General features: G+C 42.6%; 2 protein-coding genes across 4 annotated transcripts in view; one reads left to right on the forward strand and one right to left on the reverse strand.

Annotated features, from left to right (window-relative positions):
• On the reverse strand, window positions 1-16659 carry LOC111838412 (uncharacterized). Its single transcript, XM_023801364.2, has 10 exons — window positions 16586-16659; window positions 14766-14912; window positions 13830-13990; window positions 13040-13212; window positions 8896-8985; window positions 8459-8639; window positions 6325-6582; window positions 5443-5794; window positions 4493-4647; window positions 1-2916 (listed from the first exon to the last, which is right to left on the reverse strand). Exons 2-10 carry the CDS (start codon window positions 14791-14793, stop codon window positions 2782-2784), a joined length of 1533 nt encoding a protein of 510 aa, XP_023657132.1. The 5' UTR covers window positions 14794-14912; window positions 16586-16659; the 3' UTR covers window positions 1-2781.
• The window catches only part of LOC111838413 (death-associated protein kinase 2), an 18379-nt gene continuing 7987 nt past the window's right edge, over window positions 15585-25976 (forward strand). Inside the window, exons 1-3 of one of the 3 annotated variants that reach the window (XM_023801367.2) lie at window positions 15585-15709; window positions 24309-24447; window positions 24810-25031. In XM_023801367.2, the coding sequence (XP_023657135.1) occupies window positions 24386-24447; window positions 24810-25031 (284 nt within the window). In that variant the 5' untranslated portion in view covers window positions 15585-15709; window positions 24309-24385. Of the gene's footprint in view, window positions 15840-19296; window positions 19672-24308; window positions 24448-24809; window positions 25032-25976 lie in introns of those variants that run through there. The other 2 variants (XM_023801365.2, XM_023801366.2) reach the window with 2 other exon arrangements.

The following is a 25976-nucleotide window of genomic DNA, read 5'->3' on the forward strand; positions in this document are numbered from 1 at the left end:
TTGATCCTTTCAGATTCTTTTTTTAAAGATAGATAGCATTCCAGTATACAAATGTTGATTTTCTTACATACATTATTGAGTTAAAAACATTCTTCATCAATTTTACCAGCAATATTTAGTACTTTGGATGATGGATGGATGGATGGATAAAAATGTTCCCTATTCAATTAAGTGATAGACTGGAAAACTTCAAGCAGCTTCTTTGAACATTTCAGTAAAATACGGGAAAAAGAAAACTAAATAGTAAAACAAATTATAAAGCAATCTGTACAAAAATACTGTGATTTAGTCTTACTTGATATTAAACTGGATATTTCTGAATATATTGGAAAGCACTGTATAAAAAAAGTTAGAAGTTTAGAATGTCCTGGATCTTAGCCAATCAGCAGCTCTGACTGGTCTGACAGGATTTTGTAATTAACCGCAGGAATTTTACTTTCTATTTACCAACACAAATTGTCAATTGTTTTAAAACAGGAATGGGTTTGGTTATCCAGACACCAGTAAAAAGCCCATTATGATGTGGTTAATCCATCATAATGCTTCATCTGCCTTCATAAATAACTTGTACAGATTCAAACCTTCAGAGATGGGCAGAGATAAATTAAACTGTATTTTAGAATAAAACCTTCTATCTATTGGCCTGTTTGATCTGTCCCTACAGCAATACACTGACTCAGCTGATGAAGTGGACAGTGTCTGAGAGCAGCAGCTTTTCTCTAACGAGGCGTGTCATAAATTTGACAACAGCCAACAGATCAAATATTCTGACCTGCCTGTTACATGCCAGTTGAATGAATGAAGGCTTTGCAAGACACACTTCATAGAACCAATGAGGAGCCACTTGCAATCACCACCGCTGTGTAGCCTCCACCTGGATGATGCAACAGCAGCCATTCTGCGCCAGTACGCTCACCACACAGTAGCTAAAGTGGTGAGGAAGCAGGAGAGACTTCACCAGGTAGATACAGGGGATGATTAGGAGGCCAGATTTGATAGAGCCACAGTGGGCAACTTTAGCCAGGACATTGGGGTATCATCCCTAGTCTTTCAAACAATACCCAGGAATCTTTTATAGTCTCAGACACTCAGGGTCTCAGTTTTCCATATTATCCAAAGGACGACACCATTTTTACAGCACAGGGATCCACGCCATCCACAATACAGCCTAACACATTGGCCACACCACCACCTCTCCCAGTAGGAGCCCAGTAATCCTAGTTGGTCTCCCATCCAACTACTGGCCAGGCCTAAACCTGCTTAGTTTCAGATGGATTACATAACTGAAGGTGGTACAGCTGCTAGTAACAGCAATGATGAAGGTTAGTTTCAAAGTATCCAACAGTTAAATGTTCAACTAACAGTTTGCTAATGACTCATAATTATACAACACAGTAATTTAGTTACTCTGTGCTTGGCAATGAAGGGCCTATTTGGCATCAGTAATGCTGACTCAAGGACAAACAAGCTATTCATAGTTAATTAATCATACAATTGTTAACCACAAATATAATAATAACTTATTAGTCAGGTAGTCATTCATGCATTGGCTTGCAAATACATTATCCTACTAAATGGGTACTTCAATTAGGGTAATCAGTGACTTAGTTACCAACAATTGGACACCTATTTGAAAGTTGAAAACAAGCATTTTAGTACTTAGTCAGCCAGTTTTAAATGATCAACATGTTTTGATTTTAAACGTACACAGAAATGTAATCAGAAAGGAGCAAACAAACTTGAATATTACACATCAATACAGCCATTTAATAGTAATATATGTGTGTGTGTGAGTGGGTTATGCATATATTACATTGTGGGAACCAAATATGTGTGGTTAGGGGCTGGGTTAGGGGTTAAGGTTGTCATTGTTGGGATTAGGGTATGATCCATATAAATGAATGGATGGTCCCCCCAAAGATATGCATACAAATATGTGTGTGTGTGTGTCTGTGTGTCCCTATACTGGACATGCGTACTGTTATCTGTATCAATAGCTCATATTTCTGACCCTTATTTCATTTCAAGCCACAAGCAGGATTCAAATGCATGAGAATTTGCACATTTTTTTCTCAAGTGAACATATGAACTGTATTTTAAAATTATTTAATTATTTAATATACACATTTACGGTACCAGTCAAAAGCTTGGACACACCTACCCATAGAAAAAAATATTTTCAAAGCTATATAATAATGTATTTGGAGTTATGCACTGACCAGCTGGGCAGCTTTGTGCGTTGGGACTCAGAAGGTTGCTGGGTCAAATCCTGTGGTCAACAGAGTGATCCCAACATTGGGCCCTTGAGCAAGGCCCTCAACCCCAGTTGCTCAGGGACTGGCTGTTCCTACCTTCTCCTCTATGCCACTTTCATGAGGCGGCCTCCTGAGATGCTTTTCCGGCTGTCCTGCAGGAGGTCCCACATATATACTGAGCTCTCATTGGCTGCTTTTCCACTCTCTGGTCAAACTCCCCCAAAACCATCTCTACTGTGTTTAGGTCAGGTGATCAGGTCATGTGATGCAACACTCTATCACTCTCTTTCGTAGGTGGCTTTGATGTGTCCACACTTTGCACTGGTACTGTACATAAATACTGAAAGACACACAGAGCGTACCTATAGCCTTTTATGTTAGGACTTTACCATAAAGGGCTTCCCCATCATTGTAAATTGCGACCCCTCTCTCCCTCTGCTTTGCAGCTGACTCTCTAGCTTGGCAGGATTGAACAGAAGGACGGCAGGATATCCCCCACTGAAAGTCAGTTTTGTAGGAGAAGGATTCATGAGGGGTCGCTTCTCGCTGGGATTTGCTCATATACAGAGACCTGTGGATTGGACAGGTGTGTCTCTGGGGCTGCATGGATGGGCATCCGAGAACGAGGTGGTGGGACACGTGTCATGTTGGCTTCCAGCTTCTAGGGGGGACAAAAAACACAAAACTAATCATTACAGGCCTGGCAACCAGGGCTGGATGTAAAGGATGGGGAGGCCTAGTAAATACATGGCCACCCCTGTGGTCACCCTACGCCAAAATAATAACAATAAAATATGGATTATTTTATTTCCTAAGTGGAGCCACAGAAGAGACACGGTGCTGCATGATCACCCCAATAAATATAACTGCCCCCCGATGGCCTCCACAATCAAAATTTTCTGCAGGCATCACTGCTTAAAATGTAACAATATGTGCTGTTACTGTGCGAACAAATGCTCTTTAACAGGAAGTGACACTACAGAAGAAGTGACAGAAGCGACCTTTTTAAACAGAATGTTACTATGACAACCGGAATGCCATAATTCTGAAGGTGTAAAATGGGCTGGAAGCACTTACTACACTTCAGCGTAAATCAGACACTGAATAAGAGGCATGTAAATATGAAGGGGGGCCTTTTTAAACTGGTTTGTGCCCCCAGTGGTGCCAGAAGAGGCTGGGGAACTGTCAGAACAGCAGGACGGCAAAGACGAAAACAAAAGAAAGAAAATCTGGGTAAACAAGTTTACCTTTCTGAAAGAAGAAAAAAGGAAAAAACACGAAAAACCAAAAAGTAAAGTGAGGGAGAGAGATGAGAACCATGCTGTGGTGGAGGAAGATAAGGATGGAGAAATGAAAGTGGCAGAGGAGACAAAATGAAGAAGACGGCAGTGGAGGGGATGGAGGATAGGAATGGAGATCCTCAGACAAAGGTGGAGTTAGAGGCTGAGATCGAGGCAGTGTTGGAGGACATGGAAAAGGCAATAAAAGAGATGGAGGCTGAGAGTGAGGCACATACTGTAGGAGGAGTCTCAAGATGGAAAAGACAGTGTATGAGATGGAACATGAGGTGAAGTCAGTGGTGGTGGAGGTGGAAGTGATGGAAAAAGCAGTGGAGGAGGAGACCAAAGCATGGAGATGATGGCAGTGGTGGAGAAGACTGAACGCATTGACTATCAGTTTACAACTTACAAGTAAAGTGATAAAAATGGAGAGAATGATGAGAATTTATTTGGACGTTTTCATCACATAATGCCAGTAACTTTTGACCTGTGTAACAAAGCGGGTTACATGGGCATTCCGTCTCAGTCAGACACTGCCTAATCCAGATTCCGATTTAACTGAAATCGTGACATTTTTACAGCCAAGGAGCAGACAGGCTTCTTGGTTCTTATGTTACACATGTTGTTAGCCTTCTGGGACTTCTGTGTAGTACGACTCTTGCGGCACAAAACACGGCCAAATTTTCTGCAGGCCCTACAGCAGACAATAAGCCACTTAAAGTATCCTTTCCAGCACATAGTTATGATGATGCTTTAGGGACCTGGGTTCATGGTAGCAATTGGAGAAATCCATAGTGGACAGGAATATGTGTGCATCAGTGACCAGATGGTCCAATCTGCTGGTTAAACCAGGTAACAATGAACAGTGCATTATTGTGCATCATGCTTCAGATCACTAGCTGGTGATAATACTGGTGTAGTAGTGATAGCAGTGATGCTGAAAGAGGCTTCAGGTACCTGAAGGTTTCCTCCAGGCCTAGAGGGGCAGTTGGAGGTTCTGGGAGGGGGTCTCAAAGGCAGGTTGGGGACTGTTCTGCCCGGGATTTGCACTTGATCCTGAACATCTCTTCCCCTCAGATTTACTTCTGAGTACAAGTGGTTTTGGGGGGTTTCTGGGAAGAAAAAAATGAATTTGAAATTAAGATCTGTTAATATCCAGATTATTTTCCTGCAACTGGAGTGCATTGGAGTGAAAAGCATTCACTCGTCTTGCAACCGTAGCATAGGACACAACGTACTGGTCAGCCTGGATGGGATGCTGCTCCATCAAAGGGCAAACAAACACACACACGCACATTATGGGAAATTTAGTGACACCATTTATCAAAGGGCAAACAAACACACACACGCACATTATGGGAAATTTAGTGACACCATTTATCAAAGGACAAACAAACACACACACACGCACATTATGGGAAATTTAGTGACACCATTTATCAAAGGGCAAACAAACACATACATACGCACATTATGGGAAATTTAGTGACACCATTTATCAAAGGGCAAACAAACACACACACACGCACATTATGGGAAATTTAGTGACACCATTTAGCCTAACTGTGTACTAGAGGAGGATACTGGAATACCTGGAGAAAAGCAACACAAGATTGCATGAACACACAAACTCTGCACACATAAAGTGATGGTGGGATTCAAACACTCTTCTCTCTGTCTGTATCCCTAAATGTAACATTTACCAGCTCCTGTTCAGAACCTATTAAAAAAAGCCCCCCCGTCTCTCCCCAGTCAGAAGGTTATCAGTTCAAATCTCATACATGGAAAGGTGATATCGATGTTGAGTCCTTGATCGAGGCCCTTAACCCCAATTGCTCCAGCGACACTGTCTGACCCTGCTCTCTGGTCCTCGCTTGTACATCGCTTTGGTCCAAAGATTATCTCACCGGCACTTTCTAAAGCCACCTGTCTCCCTCCCACAGCGTAGAAGTCAATCCGGTCGTCTGACTCCACAGGGCGCGTCAGGTGGTTCGTCTCCTCGTAAGTGTGCAGGGGCACCATCTCCCAGTACTTCTGCTCCTCGGCTGATTCGTGGGAAGGGGGAGGTGGAGGGGGAGGTGGGAGGTCGTCTGCATCGGCCACAGGGGGGATGTTCATGTAGAATGCAGAGGGGCTGCGAGCAAGCCGGTGGGACTTGTTCACTCGTGCATATGGAGCATCCACCACGCCGCCCTCGGCTCCAGCACCTTCCGGAACTGCTAACAAATGCTGGAAGCTGACAGGAATGCAGTCTGAGACCTGGCCGAGACAGCAGCAGAAAATTCAGGGTGTGCATTTAAGATATTGCAATATTTTTATGGATAAATCACTTTACCGAATCAGAGATTAGAGCCATGTGTTCTACCCACGGACAGAAAACGGTGGCATGTGCCTCTACATGTTCAGAGTCTATGCTGGTGATCAGAAGCTTATTGGTTCAAATCCCAGAGCTGACAAACTGATCTCACTGGTGGGCCCTTGAGCAGTGACATTGTCTGATCTTTAATTTGGTTATTTATTTATTTTTATTTTATTTATTTAATTTCTTCTATACACATTTTCATATTATTTTATTTATATATTTTATATTTCACTATTACTCATATGCAGTTGGTTAATTAATTCTTTCTAAACTGGAACGCACTTTGAATCACCTCCTGTTGTTTTTAAATGTGCTATATAAATAAATGACTTAACTTGACCTGCACGTTGCTCAGGGCAAAAGCATCTGATGAATAAGTAAATTAAAACATCTGACAGTCTGTAACTCTGGATAGTGTGGTCCGTACCTCTAAGCTGAGCGCATTTGTGTTTGTCGCAGGATGGACATCGGACAGAGAATAGGACTTCTTCAGAACTTTCTTCACCACTGCGTAGTCCCCCGTCCCATTGGAGGGGGGGACTAGGTTCTCAGTGGATCTGGGTGCAGGGGGGAGAGCGGGTGGCGCTGAAGGGATGACCTCCGCGTCATTTCCAGTAGCAGTGTTGCTCCGTACCCTCAATCCCTCCATGCCGCCCAATGTCGCCACTTTACTGCCATCATTACCCTGAGAGGTTAATGAGAAAAGACATGCGGATGCAGGTATGTCTCAGTGTGACCTACAGGAAGGCGGAGGTGGAAACCCAACCCGAAAGGAATGCTGCAGAACTCCACAGAGTACATGCATTCGGGGTTTGAAATTCCTCCCGTGTGGGTAACAAATGGAGGGGAGGGGGGGGGGGCGATTTTTTAGTGGAAATGTGATGAATGAATCTGTGCGGATCCAATAGCATCAGGCTTCGTTAGTCGAATCGGCTTCCCATTTTCTCTTCACAAACACTGAACGTCTAATTATGACCTTTGTTGTTTTGTTATGTCAAGAAGATGACTGGTGATCCTGAGAAAACTCCTCTGGCTATATTGAGAAAATGAGTTGTGATCTCGACATAACAAGACAGAAAAAGTAATAATGTATGTCCTCTATGGACTTCCATACAATGCAGAGCTGCAATGAAATGATAGACAAAGCAGTCCTGTGTTCACCTGAACGGGGCGTTAAAAGTTCCTTGCTTTAAATATTCTTTATGTAATAAATTTAAAGCACACTTATATATGTTTTTATGTTGCTAAAAAATTATCTGATCCATGACTCATAAACCATTATATGACCCAAACTGTGAATTTTATGATACTCTGCACCCCTAATAATAATAATAATAATAATAATACCAGCCAAGGTATGTGTATATGATGTCAGTGTGATATGTGTAATTCAAGTGTCACAAAGTGCCTCTTGAATGAGTGGCATGATTGACAGGCTTGTCGGCAATGTACGGTGGTGGGGTTGGATGTGGATGGGGCTAGATGTGGGATTGTGGGCCAGGTTGGGTGTGGGTGGGGCTGGATGTGGGCCAGGTTGGGTGTGGGCGGGGCTGGATGTGGGCCAGGTTGGGTGTGGGCGGGGCTGGATGTGGGCCAGGTTGGGTGTGGGCGGGGCTGGATGTGGGCCAGGTTGGGTGTGGGCGGGGCTGGATGTGGGCCAGGTTGGGTGTGGGCGGGGCTGGATGTGGGCCAGGTTGGGTGTCCACGCCCTGTTCAGGTGAACACAGGACTGCTTTGTCTATCATTTCATTGCAGCCTTGCATCTCAGCAGATGGTCTTTTGCTTAATGATTTGTATATGGTTCACTTAGGGGTGGCACAGTGCCACAGTGGTTACGTCTGGGCACTGGGACTAGGGTCTGAGTCTCTGCCCCAGCTGCGTTTGTATGGGGTTTGCATGTTCACCCAATGCTATTGTGGGGCTTCCCCCCATGACCCAAAAACATGCTGAGTTTACTTTGAGTGGCCAGATTGTGAAGCACTGTGAAGCATCCCACACTGCATGCAATTTAGAGAAGCCAATTAGCCAAACCAGGGCTGTCCATAAGGCGGGAGAAAGGAGAAGACTTTCAGGAGCTCAGATGCTGGAGTGGAACGATTTATTGTCAGAATCCCCCCCCATTCGGGTTGAATTTTTCAAGGTCCCAGCCACGACTTTAGACTGTGGAAGCAGATCTGCAACACAGGGAGAATGATCCAACTCCATACACACGTGGTGAGGTAGAAGTGTGAGGTGACCCAATGAGTCACTGTGCTGCTTCATCCTCAAATACCATCAAGAGAAAGTAATTCACTAAAAGGTAGCATGACGTGATATCTTTCAGTGTGTGTGTGTGTGTGTGTGTGTGGATTAGGTTTATATTACATTGTGGGTACCAAATGTTCCCCAAAATGTGATAAAAACCTGTTATTTTGATGTTGCGGGGGCCATTTTTCAGGTCCCAACAAAGATCTAGAGTTTTCCCCATAGAAATGAATGGAGAGTCCCCACAAGTCCCCACAAAGATATAATTACAAACCTGTGTGTGTGTGTGTGTGTGTGTGTGAGATACCCAGACATACCTTCACAAAGGGAACCGTCAGCACCTCCTCAAAGGGCCCCACATAGTTCTGCGTGTAATAGGAGATCAGCTCCTGCAGGCTGTTATGCCGGCTCTCTTCCCCGGTAATGAGATAGCGCCCCCCCCCACCCCTATCCCCCCCCTCCTCTTGGATGATGAAGTGCCGGCACCGGTCTTTGCCCCTGGAAGCAGAAGGTTGGCAGGGGGGGTGACGACAGGTAGTAATGCTGTGCTGTTCATTCAGGACATTCTGTAATAAAATAACTGACCATATGACATCACATTGCAATATGGGGCAACCTGCAGTGGAGGGTCATCCCCCCCCACCCCACCCTGGAAAATCTTCCACAGGGGAACCAAGGTGGCATTTTATCTGGGGCCCCATAATTTCTAGCTATGCCCCTGGTTCTAGCTAAATAGGACCAGCAAGTGCCGTACCTGTAGGAGAGCACAAAGCCAATCATGGATTCGCTGAGCCTCAAGAGGAAGCAGCCCTGCATTCTATCCTGCAGGAACTCCTCCGCCTCCCTGAAGAAGGAGAAATGCAAAAGCTCATCGCTCTGATATTTTCTTTTCTTTTTATCATATATTGAGTGATATACATAAAAAGAACGTTAGTCACCCAAAGAACACGACATCAACACATCTGATGCTAGAAACAAGTATGGTTTATAAACGGCAATTAAAAATACTCAGAAACGTCAATATTATTCAATTCAGAATTATTTTATTTAAAATGAAAAATACATTTAGAATATATCTTAATTCATAAATTACCGAAAACTGTTAAATATTTCCAATGACAAGAACTGGGGTATCAGAAAAGCCTTAAAAATCTATTATATGGATTTGCAAAATATGAATAGTAACTTGAACTGAAATGTCTTTTTACAGATTCATTCTATTTATTTTTGTTAGCGTTCGGCTGAGGGGTGTTCACGTTACTATAAAAAGTAAACCTTAAACATAAAGTAGAAAGTCTTGCAATTTCAACAATAACACACGGGGTCGACCCACTCTATAGGCGACATAGGCGATCGCCCGGGGCACCATTTAATTATGGTTAGGGTTAAAAAAAAAAATCAGATAAACCCGCGGTTGCATTCTGTAGCATTACAGTCATTTACATTGTTAATATAGCGACATCTATTGACGGGACAACCACCTGCAGCCCCAATTAAACGTCCGAATAATGCGTCGTTCCTCAATCGCTGAATTTGCAAGATTGGCAAGAAAATGAAACCGTCAATAAAATCTGGGAACTTATTATAAAGGCTACGTACAAACGAAAAAGACGAGAAAAATTCGCATTCATGCGAAGATTTTGGGATTTGTAAAGAAAACTTTCTCCTGAAAAAGCTCGCACATTTACGAACGGTCCAGAGCAGTAGTACGAACGTTTCAGCGGAAATAGAAAAAATGCTACATCTAGACTTCAGATAAAAATGTACAGTACTTCTAAGTTGAATTTACAGTCAGTTTAAGCGCTTGGTGAAATGCGCATGAATCAGGAGCCTGACCACTCTCTACAGCTTTCACCAGTAATCTCACATGTATCTATTTAGCAAAGGCGGACATTTCAGGTCCAGAAAGTAAAAATCCAGACCAAGATTTTGTCTCAACCAACCAGTTGAGTACTCTGTGACTGTGACTCTTTATATTCAACTGGTTGGTTGAAACAAAATCCTGGTTTGGATTTTTACTTTCTGGACCTGAACAATATTGGGGGAAAAAGTAACATTGATATTTCTGGGTTTTGTGATCGGCGTTCATGACGGCGTCTTTGCCTATTTAAGTCGTTTGTGTCATGAGACAGATTACACACATAGGAAGAATTAAGAGCGAGTTTCTCTATGGTGGATTAAACATGGCATGACAAAAGTATAAATAAATAAATGTACAAATATATCATGAAATAATAAATAAATAAATGACATTTTGGTCATGAAAAGCGACATGATTATCTATTTCTTCATTTCTGTATTTTATACATTTCTTCATGTATTTATTTCTGTATTTGTTTAGGTATGTTAATAAGGTGGGCGGTTCTGGAGGTGGTATCATTTCGGGTCTGCTGCTAATGCCTTGGTTTGGTGTGGCTGCTTTTTGGCAAACTGAACAAATAGGCCGATGTCCACATCCATATCAGCACTCAGCTGAAGTAAACTATCCATTAATCTTTCCTCACGAAATAGATTGTTGTGATTTGGTGCCTGGTTCCCGCAATCATTCATTGATAATCCTAAATTATTAGCAATGACTCGTAAAAAAGTCGTAAAAAATATCCCAGCATGCCAAAAAGCAACAAAACAACACCAGTCACCAATTGAACTCTGGGGCTCTTACGTCACATTTCTTCAGGGTGCCTGAAGCCAAGGCATTAGCAGTAGAGCGAAAATGATCCCGCCTCTTTTTCCAGTCCTGCTCTGAGTGAGGTTAGACCCGCCTACCTTATTAACATAAAGAGACAGAAATAATCAAATGCAGAAATACAGAAATAAATAAATGAAGAAATGTATAAATACAGAGATGTAGAAACAGTAAAATGAATAAGCGTAGAGCCAATTATCCTATTTTTCTTGACCAATATGTATGCATGTATTATTTATATATTTAATGACCTGTACATTTATTTTTTTATACTTATGTTAAGTTCACCATATTTCTGAGACCTAGCTTTCAGTGAGTCACTGGTTACTGTGGCCAATTCACGTATACCTAGCGAACAAATGGATGAGTTATTTTTTTTGTGATTTTTAATTGTGAAACTGCACCGTAAACAGTGTTAGTCTTAAAACTTTTAAATGATCTTTTTTATCTTAAGTCTTTTTTTATTTTTAAATTATTTAAAAATCTTTCTTACATCACATATTTTCACAATGTGACTGTTGCATGTGTGCAATGTCATGAAACACATCACACCCAAACCTCTCACACGTCTGCTGCTGGGGAAAATTTGGTCAAACTCCATCTGACGCCTCTGACGTTAATAAATAGAGAAGCATTTTTATTGTATCTGATATGCAGATAACATTTAGCAGCTGTATTGAGTGAAGCAACATATGAGTTGTCTTAAATGAAGGATTTCATATTCACCCATATATTTATTATGTACAATATCAGTTGCAGGTGTGCATACGGAAAAGCCAAAGCAGGCACCAATACATGCGCACACACATGTGATCGCTGTAAAAAGGCCCGTGTGTAAGTATGTTACACGCAGCACCATCATGGCAGTCGGCTGTGTCACAGGACGTTACGCGCAGCCACATACGAAGGGAGTGAGTATTCGGAGATCACAGTGATTATTTTTCCAATGAGGATTTGTGGCTTGTCAGTGGTTTTATTCTGGCAGGAGAAATTCTGATGGATCTGTGTGATAGAACTGGCTCTTGGACAACCTACATTACAAAATCATGCTGTTCCTGCCCGTCATTATAAGTACTGACAACACTTGGATTTTTGGCAAAAGGAACATACCAAAGGGTCAGGCTTAGATCAGCCATATCCCTGTCCATTATTCACAGACACACATACACACACACACACACACACACACATATATATATATATATATACAGTATGATGTACAGCACAGAATTGTGTATATATAAGCTTTCCTCTGACTAATATGTGTATGTAATACATACAGGACATTACAGGAAAGAGCGGTTACCCACTACCGTCGGCTATTAACTCCCATTTCACCAACAATGTAAGGAAGCGGAATGCTGGTTCATTGGCTTTTTAATTTAATTTCAGAATCAGAATCAGCTTTATTGGCCAAATGTACGGAAGAGGATTAGGGCCACCCTGAAAATATTATTTGAATTCTGACTTTATTCTCAGAATTCTGACTTTATTCTCAGAATTCTGGCTTTAGTCTCAGAATTCTGAGTTTAGAAATAAAGTCAGAATTCTGAGAAAAAAAGTCAGAATTCTGAGATTAAAGTCAGAATTCTGAGATTAAAGTCAGAATTCTGACAATAAAGTCAGAAATCTGAGATTAAAGTCAGAATTCAAATAATATTTTCATGGTGGCCCTAATCCTCTATAGTACAAATGTGTGTGCAGCAAACACAAGGAATTTGTTTTAATTTCTGTCATTGTCTGGCAGTTCAGCTGATTGCACTCTGCCAGCTGACAGATATAGTATCAAATAAAATGGTTGGCCATTGCTCTACCTCAGACGCTAAAGTCTACATGTCACATTCTGAGAAATTCTTTTTTTTCTCTTGTTTGCGGCTTCATCGTCTTTGAAATGACAGAATCTCACCTAGGGTGCCAGAACAACCACGACCAGCCTTGATAATGCATTAATTAATGTCCATTTGACTGCACCGTCCATCAAGACACTGCATATGATCTGGCCACTAGGCTAGAAGGTCACAGCTATGCGTTGTGAGTATATTCGCTTAGTTCAAAACCGCCCTCGATTACTGATGGACGCTTCCTACTTGCTCAGATACCAAAACGAAGGGTAATGTGAATTATAAACAGGTGTGTAACAAAAGCATTTGGCTCTTGTTTGCGTTGTCCGCTTTTTTGGTAGGTCGTGCGCAGGGTGACGCCTGAGCCTTACTTGCGCGTGATGAAACCGTGCAGCCAGCTGGGCAGGGGCTGCCCAGGTCTGCTCAGCCGGGGCAGCTGCGACGTCTCAAACCACAGAAGGGTGTGGGCACGCAGGGGGATGGAAAGAGGCTCCATTGGTCCACTCAGCGACATGTTCATGAGTGATAAGCTCTGCGAATCGCTCTGGCCAAGGAAAGCAACAAAAAAGCATCCGATTAGCGTGCAGATGGATCTGTGTGTTTGTACGAATCGAGGCTCGGGCCAGTAGAACTAGTGATTAATTAACAAGAAATGAGGAAATGGAAACTTTTTTTTCTAAATTACAGATTGAGACTGCAAGACATCCTGTTAAAGCACTGACCACAAGCATTCGCGTATCTAATTTTTTTTGATCAAGTCAACAGGAAGTTTATTTGGTTGCAGTGTGCTCTGTCTGTGTCTTTTTTTCCGATTCTTTGAAAAAGACTACTAAATGCCGCCTCTGACAGGTATCACAGGTCGAATTTCCTGTGTATAAAGCACAATCTGGTCCAGAGCAGAGAAATGAATGCCGACAACCTGTTACTGTACTGTAACAGTATATGAAACCACAACACATTATGTATAAGCATATGGAGTCTCGAAAGAGACAGTTTCCTCAAGATTTTCAAGGATCTATCTCAAAAAATGACTGGCCAATGTAGATTCCAGTTTAAGGATTAATTTTACATTGTGAGAGTACACAAGCTTGTGGGGAATAGCAGGTAGGCCTGCTTCTCAAACTGCTGGGTGATGCTGGCAGGCCGCGTGAAGAGGCCTACCGTGTCTTGCAGCTTGACTCGGCACTTTATACTTCTCCTTGGTTTGATGGGGGGGATCTGAGCAGGGGGAGGGGGCTGAGGTGCATTTCTGCCTTGCACTCCAGCCCTCCGTGGAACTGGCAGCGTGCACAGGACCTCATCTCGCTGTTGCTTTTCAGTATCTGCCAATGACAATCTTCACATAAATTCTTGGCCGGAAGAACCACGCTGACACTTCAAAGCTTTTCAATATGAAACTCAGTAGGGAACAACTTTTCCCTGCATTTTAAGAAAGCCTTAAACATACACTAGTGGACAAACTGTGGAAACACTAACAGTTTTTAGAGATTGCAGAACTTTATTCAGCTGTTGCTCCAGTTAATTATTTAATCGCCCAATATATGATATTTTTTACATTTTTTGTTTATAAACATTATCGCCAGTATTCGTGTAGTAACTTTTAAACCGCAATGCCAAAAATGTCCACAATTTTGTACACTAATGCACTTCACGAACATTCACATCATTGTGAAACTATCCGTGAGCGGAAGGTCAACATTCTATTTTAGAACCGTTAAGTGACATCGGTCTGTTCCTCTAGAATTATTTCGTAAATCAGGTCATTTTAAATTATGTCCTTTCTGTTATAATAGGCATTTAGAAAACATTCAACAATTATTCTCGCATCACCCTTCTCTTTTTGTCTTTTCTGTATCTTGTTCAGATGCAAAATGGAAAATCTTCACAAAATAGCATTCATATTTCAACCCACATTAAATAATGAAGCAATTACTGAGCATTTACTATTTAGCAACTTTTAAAAACGTAACTAGAAGATTATATATACATTTTATGAGCTTCCCATTGTTGTTTTTCTGTTTGCTAAGGCAGAGGAGGCAATTATCACTTTTAATAAATACATTCAAAACACTAAGCAAGAAATTCTAGAAGTCTGACCTTTTATTCTTTGATAGTCGAAGTCCATAATGAAATGAAAAATGAGGGTCTCAAGAGAAAGCGACGACGTAAGAACCTAGGTGGCCGTTGAATGTACAGATACTTTCCGTTGTTCTGTGTCACTTCTGATGTCAGAAATATGCATGCCTGAAAGAGGAAAGAGGCGGGACATGGTTGTGGCTTAAGGTGTCGTTTCTCTTAAGTATGATTGTTCCACTTTCCCACGTTATATAAAAGCATATAAATAATGCAGTTTATTCTCTGTGAGTTTAATTTGTCTGTTTGTTGGGGATAATTATAAAATGTTATTAGTAAGGGGTTTTGATCAGTGTTGAATTTGGTCTAAGGAGAAGGATTAAAAAGTGACTTGCGATACACCGGAAGAGAGGAAGAGAAAACACTGAGAAAAAAAAAATAAACAATGAAACAAATGAAACGCCACAGACCGCAGGTAACAGTAGAACAAAATCAGGCATTCGAAAATGAAAAGCAGACGTAATATTATGTTTAGGGGAAAGGAGAAGCTCTGCTGTTGTATAGTACAGTATAATGATTTAACCTGAATTTCTTCACTAAAATAGAACGCTGAGCACTGAGGTGAAAACTGACCGACTGGAATAAATTCCATGCCCCAACACCTTGACCAAGATAACCTTTTCATATGAGGGGCAGATGATGGCTACCTATTTCTACTTTTAAATGCAATATATGGTCACTGACGCAAAAAATATATTATAAAAAAATTCCGTTTTCACGCCGTTATCTAATCTACCCACCAGGCGTCGCTAGAAACACGGGAGAAGAAAATGAAGAAAACAAAACGACGACTGCAGACTAAACCATTCTGCGTATTACGGCTCGTCGGCAAGTTGGGTGTTTTATCAGTTTTGGCCAAATGGGGATTGGTACATCTTGAGAAGGAGTGCATATGAAGCGCAGTGAAGGTAGAAGAACTTGGCACAATTACGACGATCTGCGTCGTATGATGTTCCTGACATCGTGAAATAAGACACACTTTAATATTTTTAGTAATGGAATTGTCTCGATTTAATTGGTTCAAACGAGACAGTACAGGTAACGCGATTCCCTTGTTTATTGTGCATGAATGGGAATGTGTGTATGGGGGTTAGTTTGTGGTTTGTGAAGTATTTTTTACTGTATTATGCGGAAGAAGTTAAAAGGATATATGAAATTTCATTGTGGTCGCTGCTGATGGTAACAGCCTTGACTGGTATTAGTAATGCAGCATGTAATTTGTGTACAATATGATCATTGTGAAAAGTAATTATAAAGAAGTGAAAGGAGAATCGACCAGGAGAATTTGTTGCGTGACTGCGCAGCTATACGGAAGCGTTGTTGTCCTCCTGTGCCTGTTAACGCAGAATCCCTTAACTTAACGGTGACTTTACGTGATAATAGGCTTTTTAAAGACCGCGGTGATGCCGGTCATTATGCGGCTGACCATCATCCGAACAGCTGCGGTGCAGACGAGAATTTCAGTGGATCACGGCTGGAATAAAACCCAATTGCCTTTTGGCGCCCACCTGTCCGTGCAACGTGCAGAAAGTCGCATAACTTCGCCATATATTCTTTCGAATTCGAGAAAAATCTTTCTTTTAATGCTTCGTTCTAAAACCATAAAAACCAAAGCAAATACTAAATGAAGCCTCCGGTGGCACTTAGGCGATCGGTGTCCCTTATATAGTAGCAACGATGCATGACTGCAGTTTTGTCTGATAATGCGACAACTACAGTGTTTACGTTGCTGACTTTCTGCTTTGCAGGCTAACCAGGTTTTCCTATGGCGGGGATAATGTTACCCTCGATTGAAGCTGTACTTGTCGTGACCAAAAATCCCCGCAGAGAAAGAGCTGCCATTCCATCGGTTCGTACAGTTAGTGTCTCAGTCATAATGCATTCGGCGTTGTTCCTGATCGAAATACAAAGCCTTCTTATAAAAGGCCGGCATCGTGAAACTGCACGAGAGTGGCTGTACGTCATCAGATTGGATCGTGATATTTTGTGGTGTCGTACCAGTAAATCGCCAGTAGCGAACTGTTGTATCTTTATGTAGCCTAATGACAAAACGGGCTCACTTTTCATATTTTCACATTGCCTGAATGTTTTCACATTTCCCTGATCAGTAGCGGACAGATCAGTAGGTTGTTTGAAGGACAGGGGCGAAAACATAAAAGGGGCACCTATTGCATGACGCGTGCACTCCCCAGCTCGCACTAGTAGGATGGTACGCTGTGTATGGTGAAGTAGTTTTCAACCCCGATTAAGATTATTCAACCAGTGTTTCGTCAACTATAGAGGAAAGCTAGGTGTCACATTTTCTTACACATAGGAATACCTACAAGGTGTTTACTTCTCTCGCATGTCTGCGAAGCCACATCTCTTATGGGGCACCATATCTCATTTCCTTCGCTGGCAGGGCAGCAATCAGATTTTTTTTCTCTCCATTACAAGAGCGCTTCGTCATGTTTTCTCGCTTGGATGGGCACCTCAGAGGGCATCACATTTTCTCCACTAGAAGGGCACTTCATCACGGTACCCTTTTCCATTGGAAGGATAGCTATGGGGGGCGTTTAGGCCATCATAAGGGCATGGAACAAGGCACTGCATCACATTTTCCCTACTAGAAGGGCACTCATTAAGACACTATCACATTTTCTTGTTTTATATAGGGCATATCTCACATGAAGAGGGCACTCTAGATGCCACTATATTATGTGAAGGGCAGCCAATATCGGCCTTTTCACCACTCTAGAGTGCAATTTAACAACATTTTTTCAGTGGGCGGGGCTTGCCCCCCCCTCCCGCATCCCCCATGAGTCCATCAGTGCCTTAAATTGTACTTATTTGAAACATCCCTCTGGACGTAAAAAAATATTTGTTTTGTTCATGCACTATTCTGAGAAATGGGCTTGTGCGTATTTTCTTGCTTTGGTGACCTTATTCGGTAAAATGTAGCAACATAACTAGATGCAGCTGAGTTTCTTGGTGTGTGATACGGTAATGAATCACTGGAAACACTTCTGCTCCAAACATCTGTTTTAACACGCTACCTTCCGCCAATGAAACTCAATGCCCTGGCATTCCATGGTGATGTTGACGACACACAACTGGGTCTTCTTAATCGGTCACCTCTTTAACATGGTCACAGCACGGTCTAAATATAAAGAAAATAATTCGTTTCTATTTCTTTTAGTGCTTACATTGCTTTAAAAGTTGTGTTATCGACAGAGCGAGTGAGATTTTAATTATATAGGCCTAATTCGTAGTCACAGTGAAAGATTACAGTTCCTTTTTCACTTCTGTTCTTCGTTATGTGTTGCCTCATTTAGGTGTTTTTGAACACTGTATGAATTAATGCAAATGTGGGGAAAGTTATTTCATGGGATTCTGGAAGCACATCCTGGATATAGGTTAAGGCTGCCACACCATACACATACACTTGTGCACTGGCTACACAGAAGGAAATTTGAGAAGCCCGATACCATGCAAATTCCACACAAAGCCCTGTACCCCTGGGGTCTCCTCAAAATCAAATGTTTTTTTTTATAATAAATATATTGATGAAAACAACATTATCATTAGGTATCGTTAGAACATAAATCATTAGAAATGGCGTAATGAGACAATCCTGTGTTACCCTAAATCACATCACCTCTATGGACATGGGGTTACATAGTGTCTGATGTATATCAACACATAATCACTTACTGATGTCTGTTTATAGGTTGATGCAAAGTGAAGTGATTGGTGATGGCTTGTGTCTGGTAACAGTAATTGCACCCCATCTTGTCTCAGTCCTAAATGATTTAAGTGTTGTAGCATAGCAAATGCACAAAATTTTTCACACAGGATTTCTTTGTGAACTCTGCTGGCCTGTAGTGTCTGAATTGCCCTCAGTGTTTTGACTTTATGCTGTTTGCTGGACTTGCCTCCTGTTCCGGGAGTTCTCTGATTCCTGCGATACATTCCGGCCTTGCTGTAATCCTGAATGAGATAATTGGTCACAGAAAATGGTTGGATGTTAAAGCCGATTTGAAATTTACTAGTAGGCTGTATACATCATTTGTTTCAAATTACATGGGAAAAAAATCCAGCTTTTCAGTGTTAAAGCAATTGCTTTGATGTGTTTATCGTATACTGAATGTATAGCCTTTCTGTAGTTTAAGTTTTTGCTGTTTTCTCCCGCGTTTTATCCACGAGTGCAACCATTTGAAACGGTCTTTACTATGTTTTAAGTAAACAAGCACGAAAACCAGACCTGAAAAATAAGTCAGCTTCCACAGCATATTAGTTTTGTGTCATATGAACAAACTCGGAAAGGGAATGATGCTATATGCTGATGTCTTTTGTCTATATTAACCTACACACACACACACACACACACACACACACACACACACACACTGAAGAGCACAAACTCACTTAAACTACATCGGCAGATTCAGAAATCAGAAATGTCACAATTGCTAGTCTGTCTATAAATACCATTACCGACCACCACTGCTTGCGCTTTTCCTTAGTGAGTCTGCGTCGGGCATGTAACGTCTCTTCCCAGGAATTTTTCACTGACCCCAGGCAAATACAAATCCAGTATACAAGGGAGCGGCTTAACCAGTCCCGTAAGTCTAACAGAGGAAATCGGTGAAAAGAAGAAGTGGAAGGACACATTCAATACAGCAGTTTCTAGGCGTATCGTGCGCGTATAATTCATTATAAAAACACAACACGCCAGAAAATAAGCCGCCCAAGACGACGATCGGCGCTGTTTTGCTTTTTTACATAGTTGCAGCATTTCTGTTGTTACTGATTTAAAAAACGGAACTGATTATAATCATCTAAGCATACTTGGGTCAAATACAGGGGTTTGAACTTCGTGCTTATTTCGGTAAGTTGCTTGACTTAATGTGATGTGTTATGTTATTTTGCAGTTTGCTGATCTCATTCTAACACGATCATTGATTATTCTGTAATTAAATACTATTATCACTTAATCATCATTTTTTCGGTATTGATACGAATCGGGTTTATTTGGGAAAGTATGTTCGAACATACGTGGAATTTGTCTCCGGTTGTCAGTGGCTCACGTGCACGAAGTGGATTCACACACGGTTAAGACAAGAGAACGGTCACATGCAATTTTGTTGTATACAGCCTACAATGTGGACATGTTGATAAATGTGCAAAAAGTGCAGGAGCGCATGTCAGTGGACTGCTTGAATAAATACATTATGTATAAAACGATGCAATAAGTACAGGGGGTTATTTATCACAAAAAACAGTAATAATATATTCTTATTACCCCGTTTTCGAAAGCCAGGCAGTTTTCACAGTGCCTACGTACAGTAGACTAGATACTTCCAAAATTCTGAAATTGTTGTAATCCACTGATTTTTGAGCATCGTCATAAATTTCACCTCAAATCATACAATCTGAAAAAAACGCACCCTCATATTAAATAGATTATTGTTGGATATTTCCTAAGTTTGTGCAGTCGGTTTGAAATGAGAGGTGGACAGTCCCTGCCTAACCCATAGCGGACTGGGCCGGTCCACAGAACCGACTCCCAGAGCGGAACGCAGAAAGCGGAATATTAGCCTACATTGGTAACCTCACCTTTTACACTAATTTCAGGATTTATGGATGAAAAGTTTACATTTTTTTGTAGAATTACATTGAGATTGTTTCGTGTTTGAACTGGCAGCCCCATCTAGGGTGTCCCGCTGCCTTTTGCTCAGTGCCGCTTGGGACGGGTGGGTGGAACATTGTGTTTGATGGATATGCTGTCACTGGTTAAGCATTCAACATGCATGTGGGATTTTGAGGGAGGTACAGACTTGAGGACAATCTATTATAAATATCTCTTTTAAGTTGTACATTTTCATCTCAGCGGCACATTACGACTCTATGAAGCATGTTTATGAATCCTGCAGAGGCAGGTATACTTTGAGATTTGCTTATTTGTCTACTTATACCATAAATAAGTGCATAAACAAGTCGAAGAGCTGGAGAAACTGGCTGCAGCTCCAGGCTGTAAAGCGATTTTGTGACCATATGTAAATGTTTAGTGACTGGTTGTTTTGGGCTGGCCAGAGAAATGTCAGTGAGGAATGTTTCCTCAGATGGATCAAGGGGTGGGGGGGCTGCTAATGAGCTGCAGATACTTCAGGCCTATTGGACATAAGACGTCTCATATCAGTGCTTGTTTTTGTTTTCCATCCAGATCTTATTTTAGTTCTGTGTGTAATTCCTGTTTTCCTTCTGCGCTTCTCCTCACTGCTGATACTCGTACCACCCAATCCCACCATCTCCCCTCCCCCCACTTCCTTCTCCTGTGTGATGATATCTTATCAGCCCTTCTCCTGCAGCCTTAGTCCCACATGCTATTAAACAGACGTTCAGTCCTTATCCATGAAGCGCAGGCGAACAGACACATGCACGCTCGCTAACAATCAGCAACACACTGCCAGTGGCGAAGGGCATTCTGCTTACGCCAGGATGTGTTTAGTACTACTGCAATCCCCTTTCATCGCTGGGTCTGATAAAATGAAGCATGCATGCGTGTTTGTAGTAAATAGTCATCCACGGTCCGATATTTTACGCATTACGCTCACAGCAGGATGAGAGAAGGCTTTAAGGCCTGTCTGGATGTAAAATTACGGACAGGTAATCTTGTCTCATTTAATCGAGTTCATTTACAGTAGTTAGTCCTGTGGAGCTGTCAAGTGGAGATTTCACACTCTGTGGTTTTGGGTTCTGAATACAGCAGTTCAATGAAACATGGTGTCTCCAATGGTTCTGTTGCGTATAGTTTTCACAGATGTGAAGTGCTTAAGACATGAATACAATTCTTCAGTTGCAAGGAACAGAATAATTATTTATCATGTTATATATTTTTTTGTATATCTGCACTAGGCATGAGGTGTTTATAATGAAAGTCTTGGTGAATCTGTAAGTGGTAAGTTATTAAACAGTTTATTTTTATAATGCAAATGCCTCAAACTGCTTCACAGGTAAGAAAACAAATCCAATCAAACAACAGGCCTGTCTGGTGTAACTGATAATGTGGTAAAGCACAGAAGTTATGATCGGCAGATTGAAACTTAAGTGGAGGAGGTATCTGTCCTACATCCTGTAAGTTGCTACATGAACAGGTGCAGTGTGTGTCCAGAAACCCTGAGATTAAAAAAGCTTGTATTATGCTGCTTCTATGCCACTATTGTCTCATAAGTACTGGACAATGTAAAGACAAACAGACCAAATAGGGGCTTTTGGAGTCTGTGGGGGCAGATTATGCAATTGTCAAGCTGGAGGGTCGTGTTGTTTAATCACATTTGACAACTGAAAAACAATGAAAAATGTCATCATAATAATGAAATAAAACCATTTTTTTTATGATTTACGTAGAAGGTCAGAGCATCACTGTTTGCGGGTGACATGATCACAAGCGTGTCTCTCAGCGTCAGGGAACACGGGTAGCATGTAGCCAAGCATGTCCGCTCATGTGTTTCAGGATGGCAGCTGAGGAATAGTGCCACCGTGCCGTTCGCGCAGGGCTCAGCGAACTCTCTAGCTCCCCCCTGTCACTTTCGGACAGACTGAGTCGCCAGAACACAGGCTGCCTTGCATTTCTTTGTGCTGAACACTGCATAGTAATGCTAATTACAGTAACATAAACTGCCGATAATTATGAGTCATTATTTCATTAAATACAACCCTTTGTTGGATGAGCGATTATGGAAAATCAATGGATGGATGCAAATCACAAAATTACATTTAATGAATTGGCTCATGAACAATTAAGTATCAATCATAATTAATGCTAAGTGGGATACCAGTTTATGCTGTTGTAGACAAAATTTACTTAATTGAGGTAAAACACCCATCTCAAATTTTGATTTTTAATTTTTTTTTAACGGAACCCACATTCTTCTAGAACAGTACCAAAAGTTTGTGCCCGCCAACTGAAACTCATTTGTTTTTCAACAAGATAGAGACCCTAAACTTACCTCAATGTTATGTAAGTACCGTATTATCTTGTGAACAAGGAAGGAGATGGAGTGCTGAGACAGATAACCTGCCCCCCACAATCCCCCCAACCTTACAGAGCTGGTTTGGGACGAGTTGGATCAACGAGTAAGAACAAGGTACCAACTTATGCCGAGAACTTGTGGAAACTTCTTCAGGACTGTTGGAGAAGCGTTCCAGGTGGCTACATCTGGAAGTAGGTTGAAAGAATGCAGGGAGTCTGTAATGCTGTCATCCTAGCAAAAGAGGCTACAATTTGAGAACATTTTGAGATGTTGAACACTTCCCTTGGTAACTGCAATATCTGATATGTTTTACTTCATTTCATTGAGGGCTTTTACTATAAAGTAAATAATGTAGCTAAAAACAGAGAGAAATAGATGACAGCGTCCAGACTTTTGACTGCTTCTGTATGCGATGCATCTGGATCGTATTTAACAACAGCTTTATTAAACTCATTGTCCGTTAACTTGTTGATGGATTTCCTCCGGAATGACGCCGGAGAACTTGAGAAGTGTCCTACACCCCTGGGACGCTGTCATGCGGGGGGACGTTCTTCTCCTTTCGGTGGCTAAGTGGCCCGCTACACTTGTGCAGTATTTTAATTTCCGAGCATGTCATGTGCGGTCGCCTGCGGTGGCCCGTCAGTCAGAGTGCAGAGACAGGTGCAGCATTGTCGAAGTTGTTTATCGTAGTTGGTAACTCCGTGCGATGCGGTACGTGCTCACTATTCGCACGCCGCGGCTTTGCTGCCGAAAGCCCCCAGTCTCACTCCCTGGCTATCGCATCACCCATGCCAAGCTCGTGGACGTTAATACTGTTTGTCGACACAATGCATGGTGGGTAATGCAGTCTATGAGCTTGGCAGCTATTAATATCAAACAATGTTCCACGCTGGACTTGTTCTTCTCTATTGTTGTTCTGGATGGAGGGTGGGATTGTTTTGTTTTTGTTTTCTGTGTTATTTCTGGGAAAAGAATCGTTTATAAGACCAGGATGGGGGGGGGGGGGGGGCGGGTGTAAGCCAAGACTTTGTTTTTCCTACACTGTCTAGTGAGTGTCCTGTCAGGTGCTGGAGATCTCCAGAAGGTTGAATATGCATTATATGGTCCTAGGCCACAGATAGGAGAAATAACAGCTACAGGATGGAGGAGGGAGGATTTGAATGGCATGTGTCATTCTGTAATTAGGGCATGTGGTGCATTCGCTAGGCCAGTTTCAAATGCATCATAACTATAATTAGACTGTCGTGTGGTTTTCGTACCTGTGAATCAACAGAAATATTTAGAGTCGTGGGTTTGCGAGCCTCGGCCCCCCACCCCTGCACTTCTATTTTCTACCTCTGGATGCTCTGTGCCATAATTGAACTTATTGGCCCAGCCATCGTGCCGAATGTCTGTAGGGCGACACGATCACCATCTGGTGCAGTAGTCTTGCAGAGAAGGTCCCTGGACCTTGACGTTATCGCTCTAATAATTCCCGTCTCTCTCTTTCCAGTCCACTCCAGTATGCAGTAGAGAGCCGGGGGGGCTCTGAGAAAAGGAGGCCACCGCGGGTCACAGTCAGGGACCACGATGGCCCTTTTCAAGCTGGAGAACGTGGAGGACCTGTACGAGATCGGGGAAGTGCTGGGCAGGTGACCACGCCCCTCCGTCGCTCTGTGCCCTGCAGTATCACCCCTTTAGCCAGACCTCCTGCCATCTGCAAATCTGGCCGTTGCAATGTGACTTCAGTGTCACTCTGCCCTTCCGTAGCCAAAAAGCCGCCAAAAGTTACAGTAGCAAAAAAGGAAGAACCAAGTTTAACTTTAAACTGCATCCAGCGGTTTGAACGTTAACAGTTTCCCTTTTTTGGTGTGATGGAGCTTTTTGTGTCACAGAGGAAAAGAATTTTGCCGACATCAACGCTAAGGTGTGACACTCACGCAAAACACACCATTCTCAGCCATCCCTAACGAATCTCACCCCCCCCCCCCCCCAACCCCTCTTCCCCACCCAGCGGGCACTTTGGGCAGGTCCGGGAGGTGCGGGAACGGGCCACGGGGACCCTCTGGGCGGGCAAGTTCCTGAAGCTGCGGAAGAACGCCAGCAGCCGGCTGGGGATCGAGAGGAAGAGCGTGGAGAAGGAGGTGGAGATCCTGCAGACCCTGCAGCATGGCAACATCATGGCCATCCGAGACGTGTTCGAGAGCAGAGCAGAGGTGGTGCTCATTGTGGAGCTGTGAGTGACAGATGGGGGCTCAGCCAGGGTGTGGGGGGCGGTGGGGGCCGGTCTGCTGTGTGACTCATACTGGGTTTCAACTTGAAAGTCACAGGGGTCTCCAACTGTATAGCACAGTCGACCCTTCTGCACTGCAGCTTTCCCCATCGCGGTTTTTCTGCACTGCAGCTTTCCCCATCGCGGTTTTTCTGCACTGCAGCTTTCCCCATCACGGTTTTTCTGCACTGCCACTTTCCCCATCGAGGTTCTGATATATCGCAGGGCCTGCATAAGGGATGAAATGGGATTTTTTGGGGAGTTTCTGGGAGTTTTGCAAAAGCCACAGACGATACAGAAATGCGTAAGATACACGTTCAGGACACAAAGAGCTCCTGTACAGTGCTGGTTTAGAGGACGCCAGTTTTTCGGCAGCCTCTCACACGACATCTGCCAGTGATCTGCCAGTGATCTGCCAGTGATCTATGTATCTTGAATTTTTTGTATCCTTTAGCTTTGCTAAGGGGACTAAAACTTTTTACGTGGTACAAAGTGAGGGGGTCAGCTGTATAAGATTATATTGGGGGGGGGGGTGGCAAGAACATAAATTTGGGTATGGATAGTAGGACCATGTTTCTGTCAATATTATGGGAGTACCATGTGTGTTGGGGGAGGGGGGGATTGGGCTGATTTGGCCCCACTAGTGTTGAAACCAAAACTACATCCTTGGTGGATGGTGACCATAAAAGTTGTTGACCTGAAGGGGGGGGGGGTGGCAAAGGCAAAATGAGAGACGGGGTCTATGTAAGATGGCCATTTTAAGGGGGACTCTTCTCCCTTATGGTCGTCCCCGAATCCCCTCAAATCGAACACTGGTCTTACATTTGGACTGATGAACAACAGCAGGACAGGACAGTGGGGGGTGAAAAAGGGGGATAGTGGTAGGTGGTCAAGTTTTATTTAATGACA

Source organism: Paramormyrops kingsleyae, chromosome 9 (assembly GCF_048594095.1).
Source record: "Paramormyrops kingsleyae isolate MSU_618 chromosome 9, PKINGS_0.4, whole genome shotgun sequence".
Taxonomy (NCBI): domain Eukaryota; kingdom Metazoa; phylum Chordata; class Actinopteri; order Osteoglossiformes; family Mormyridae; genus Paramormyrops; species Paramormyrops kingsleyae.

Excerpts from the sequence above, each read along its gene's own strand:
- LOC111838412 (XM_023801364.2), bottom strand. The coding sequence starts at position 14,793 with ATGGACTTCGACTATCAAAGAATAAAAG. Across the intron at positions 8,640-8,895 it reads GGCTTTGTGCTCTCCTACAG|GGGCAAAGACCGGTGCCGGC; the intron begins GTACGGCACTTG and ends TTCTGCTTCCAG. Across the intron at positions 5,795-6,324 it reads CAAATGCGCTCAGCTTAGAG|GTCTCAGACTGCATTCCTGT; the intron begins GTACGGACCACA and ends TGTCTCGGCCAG.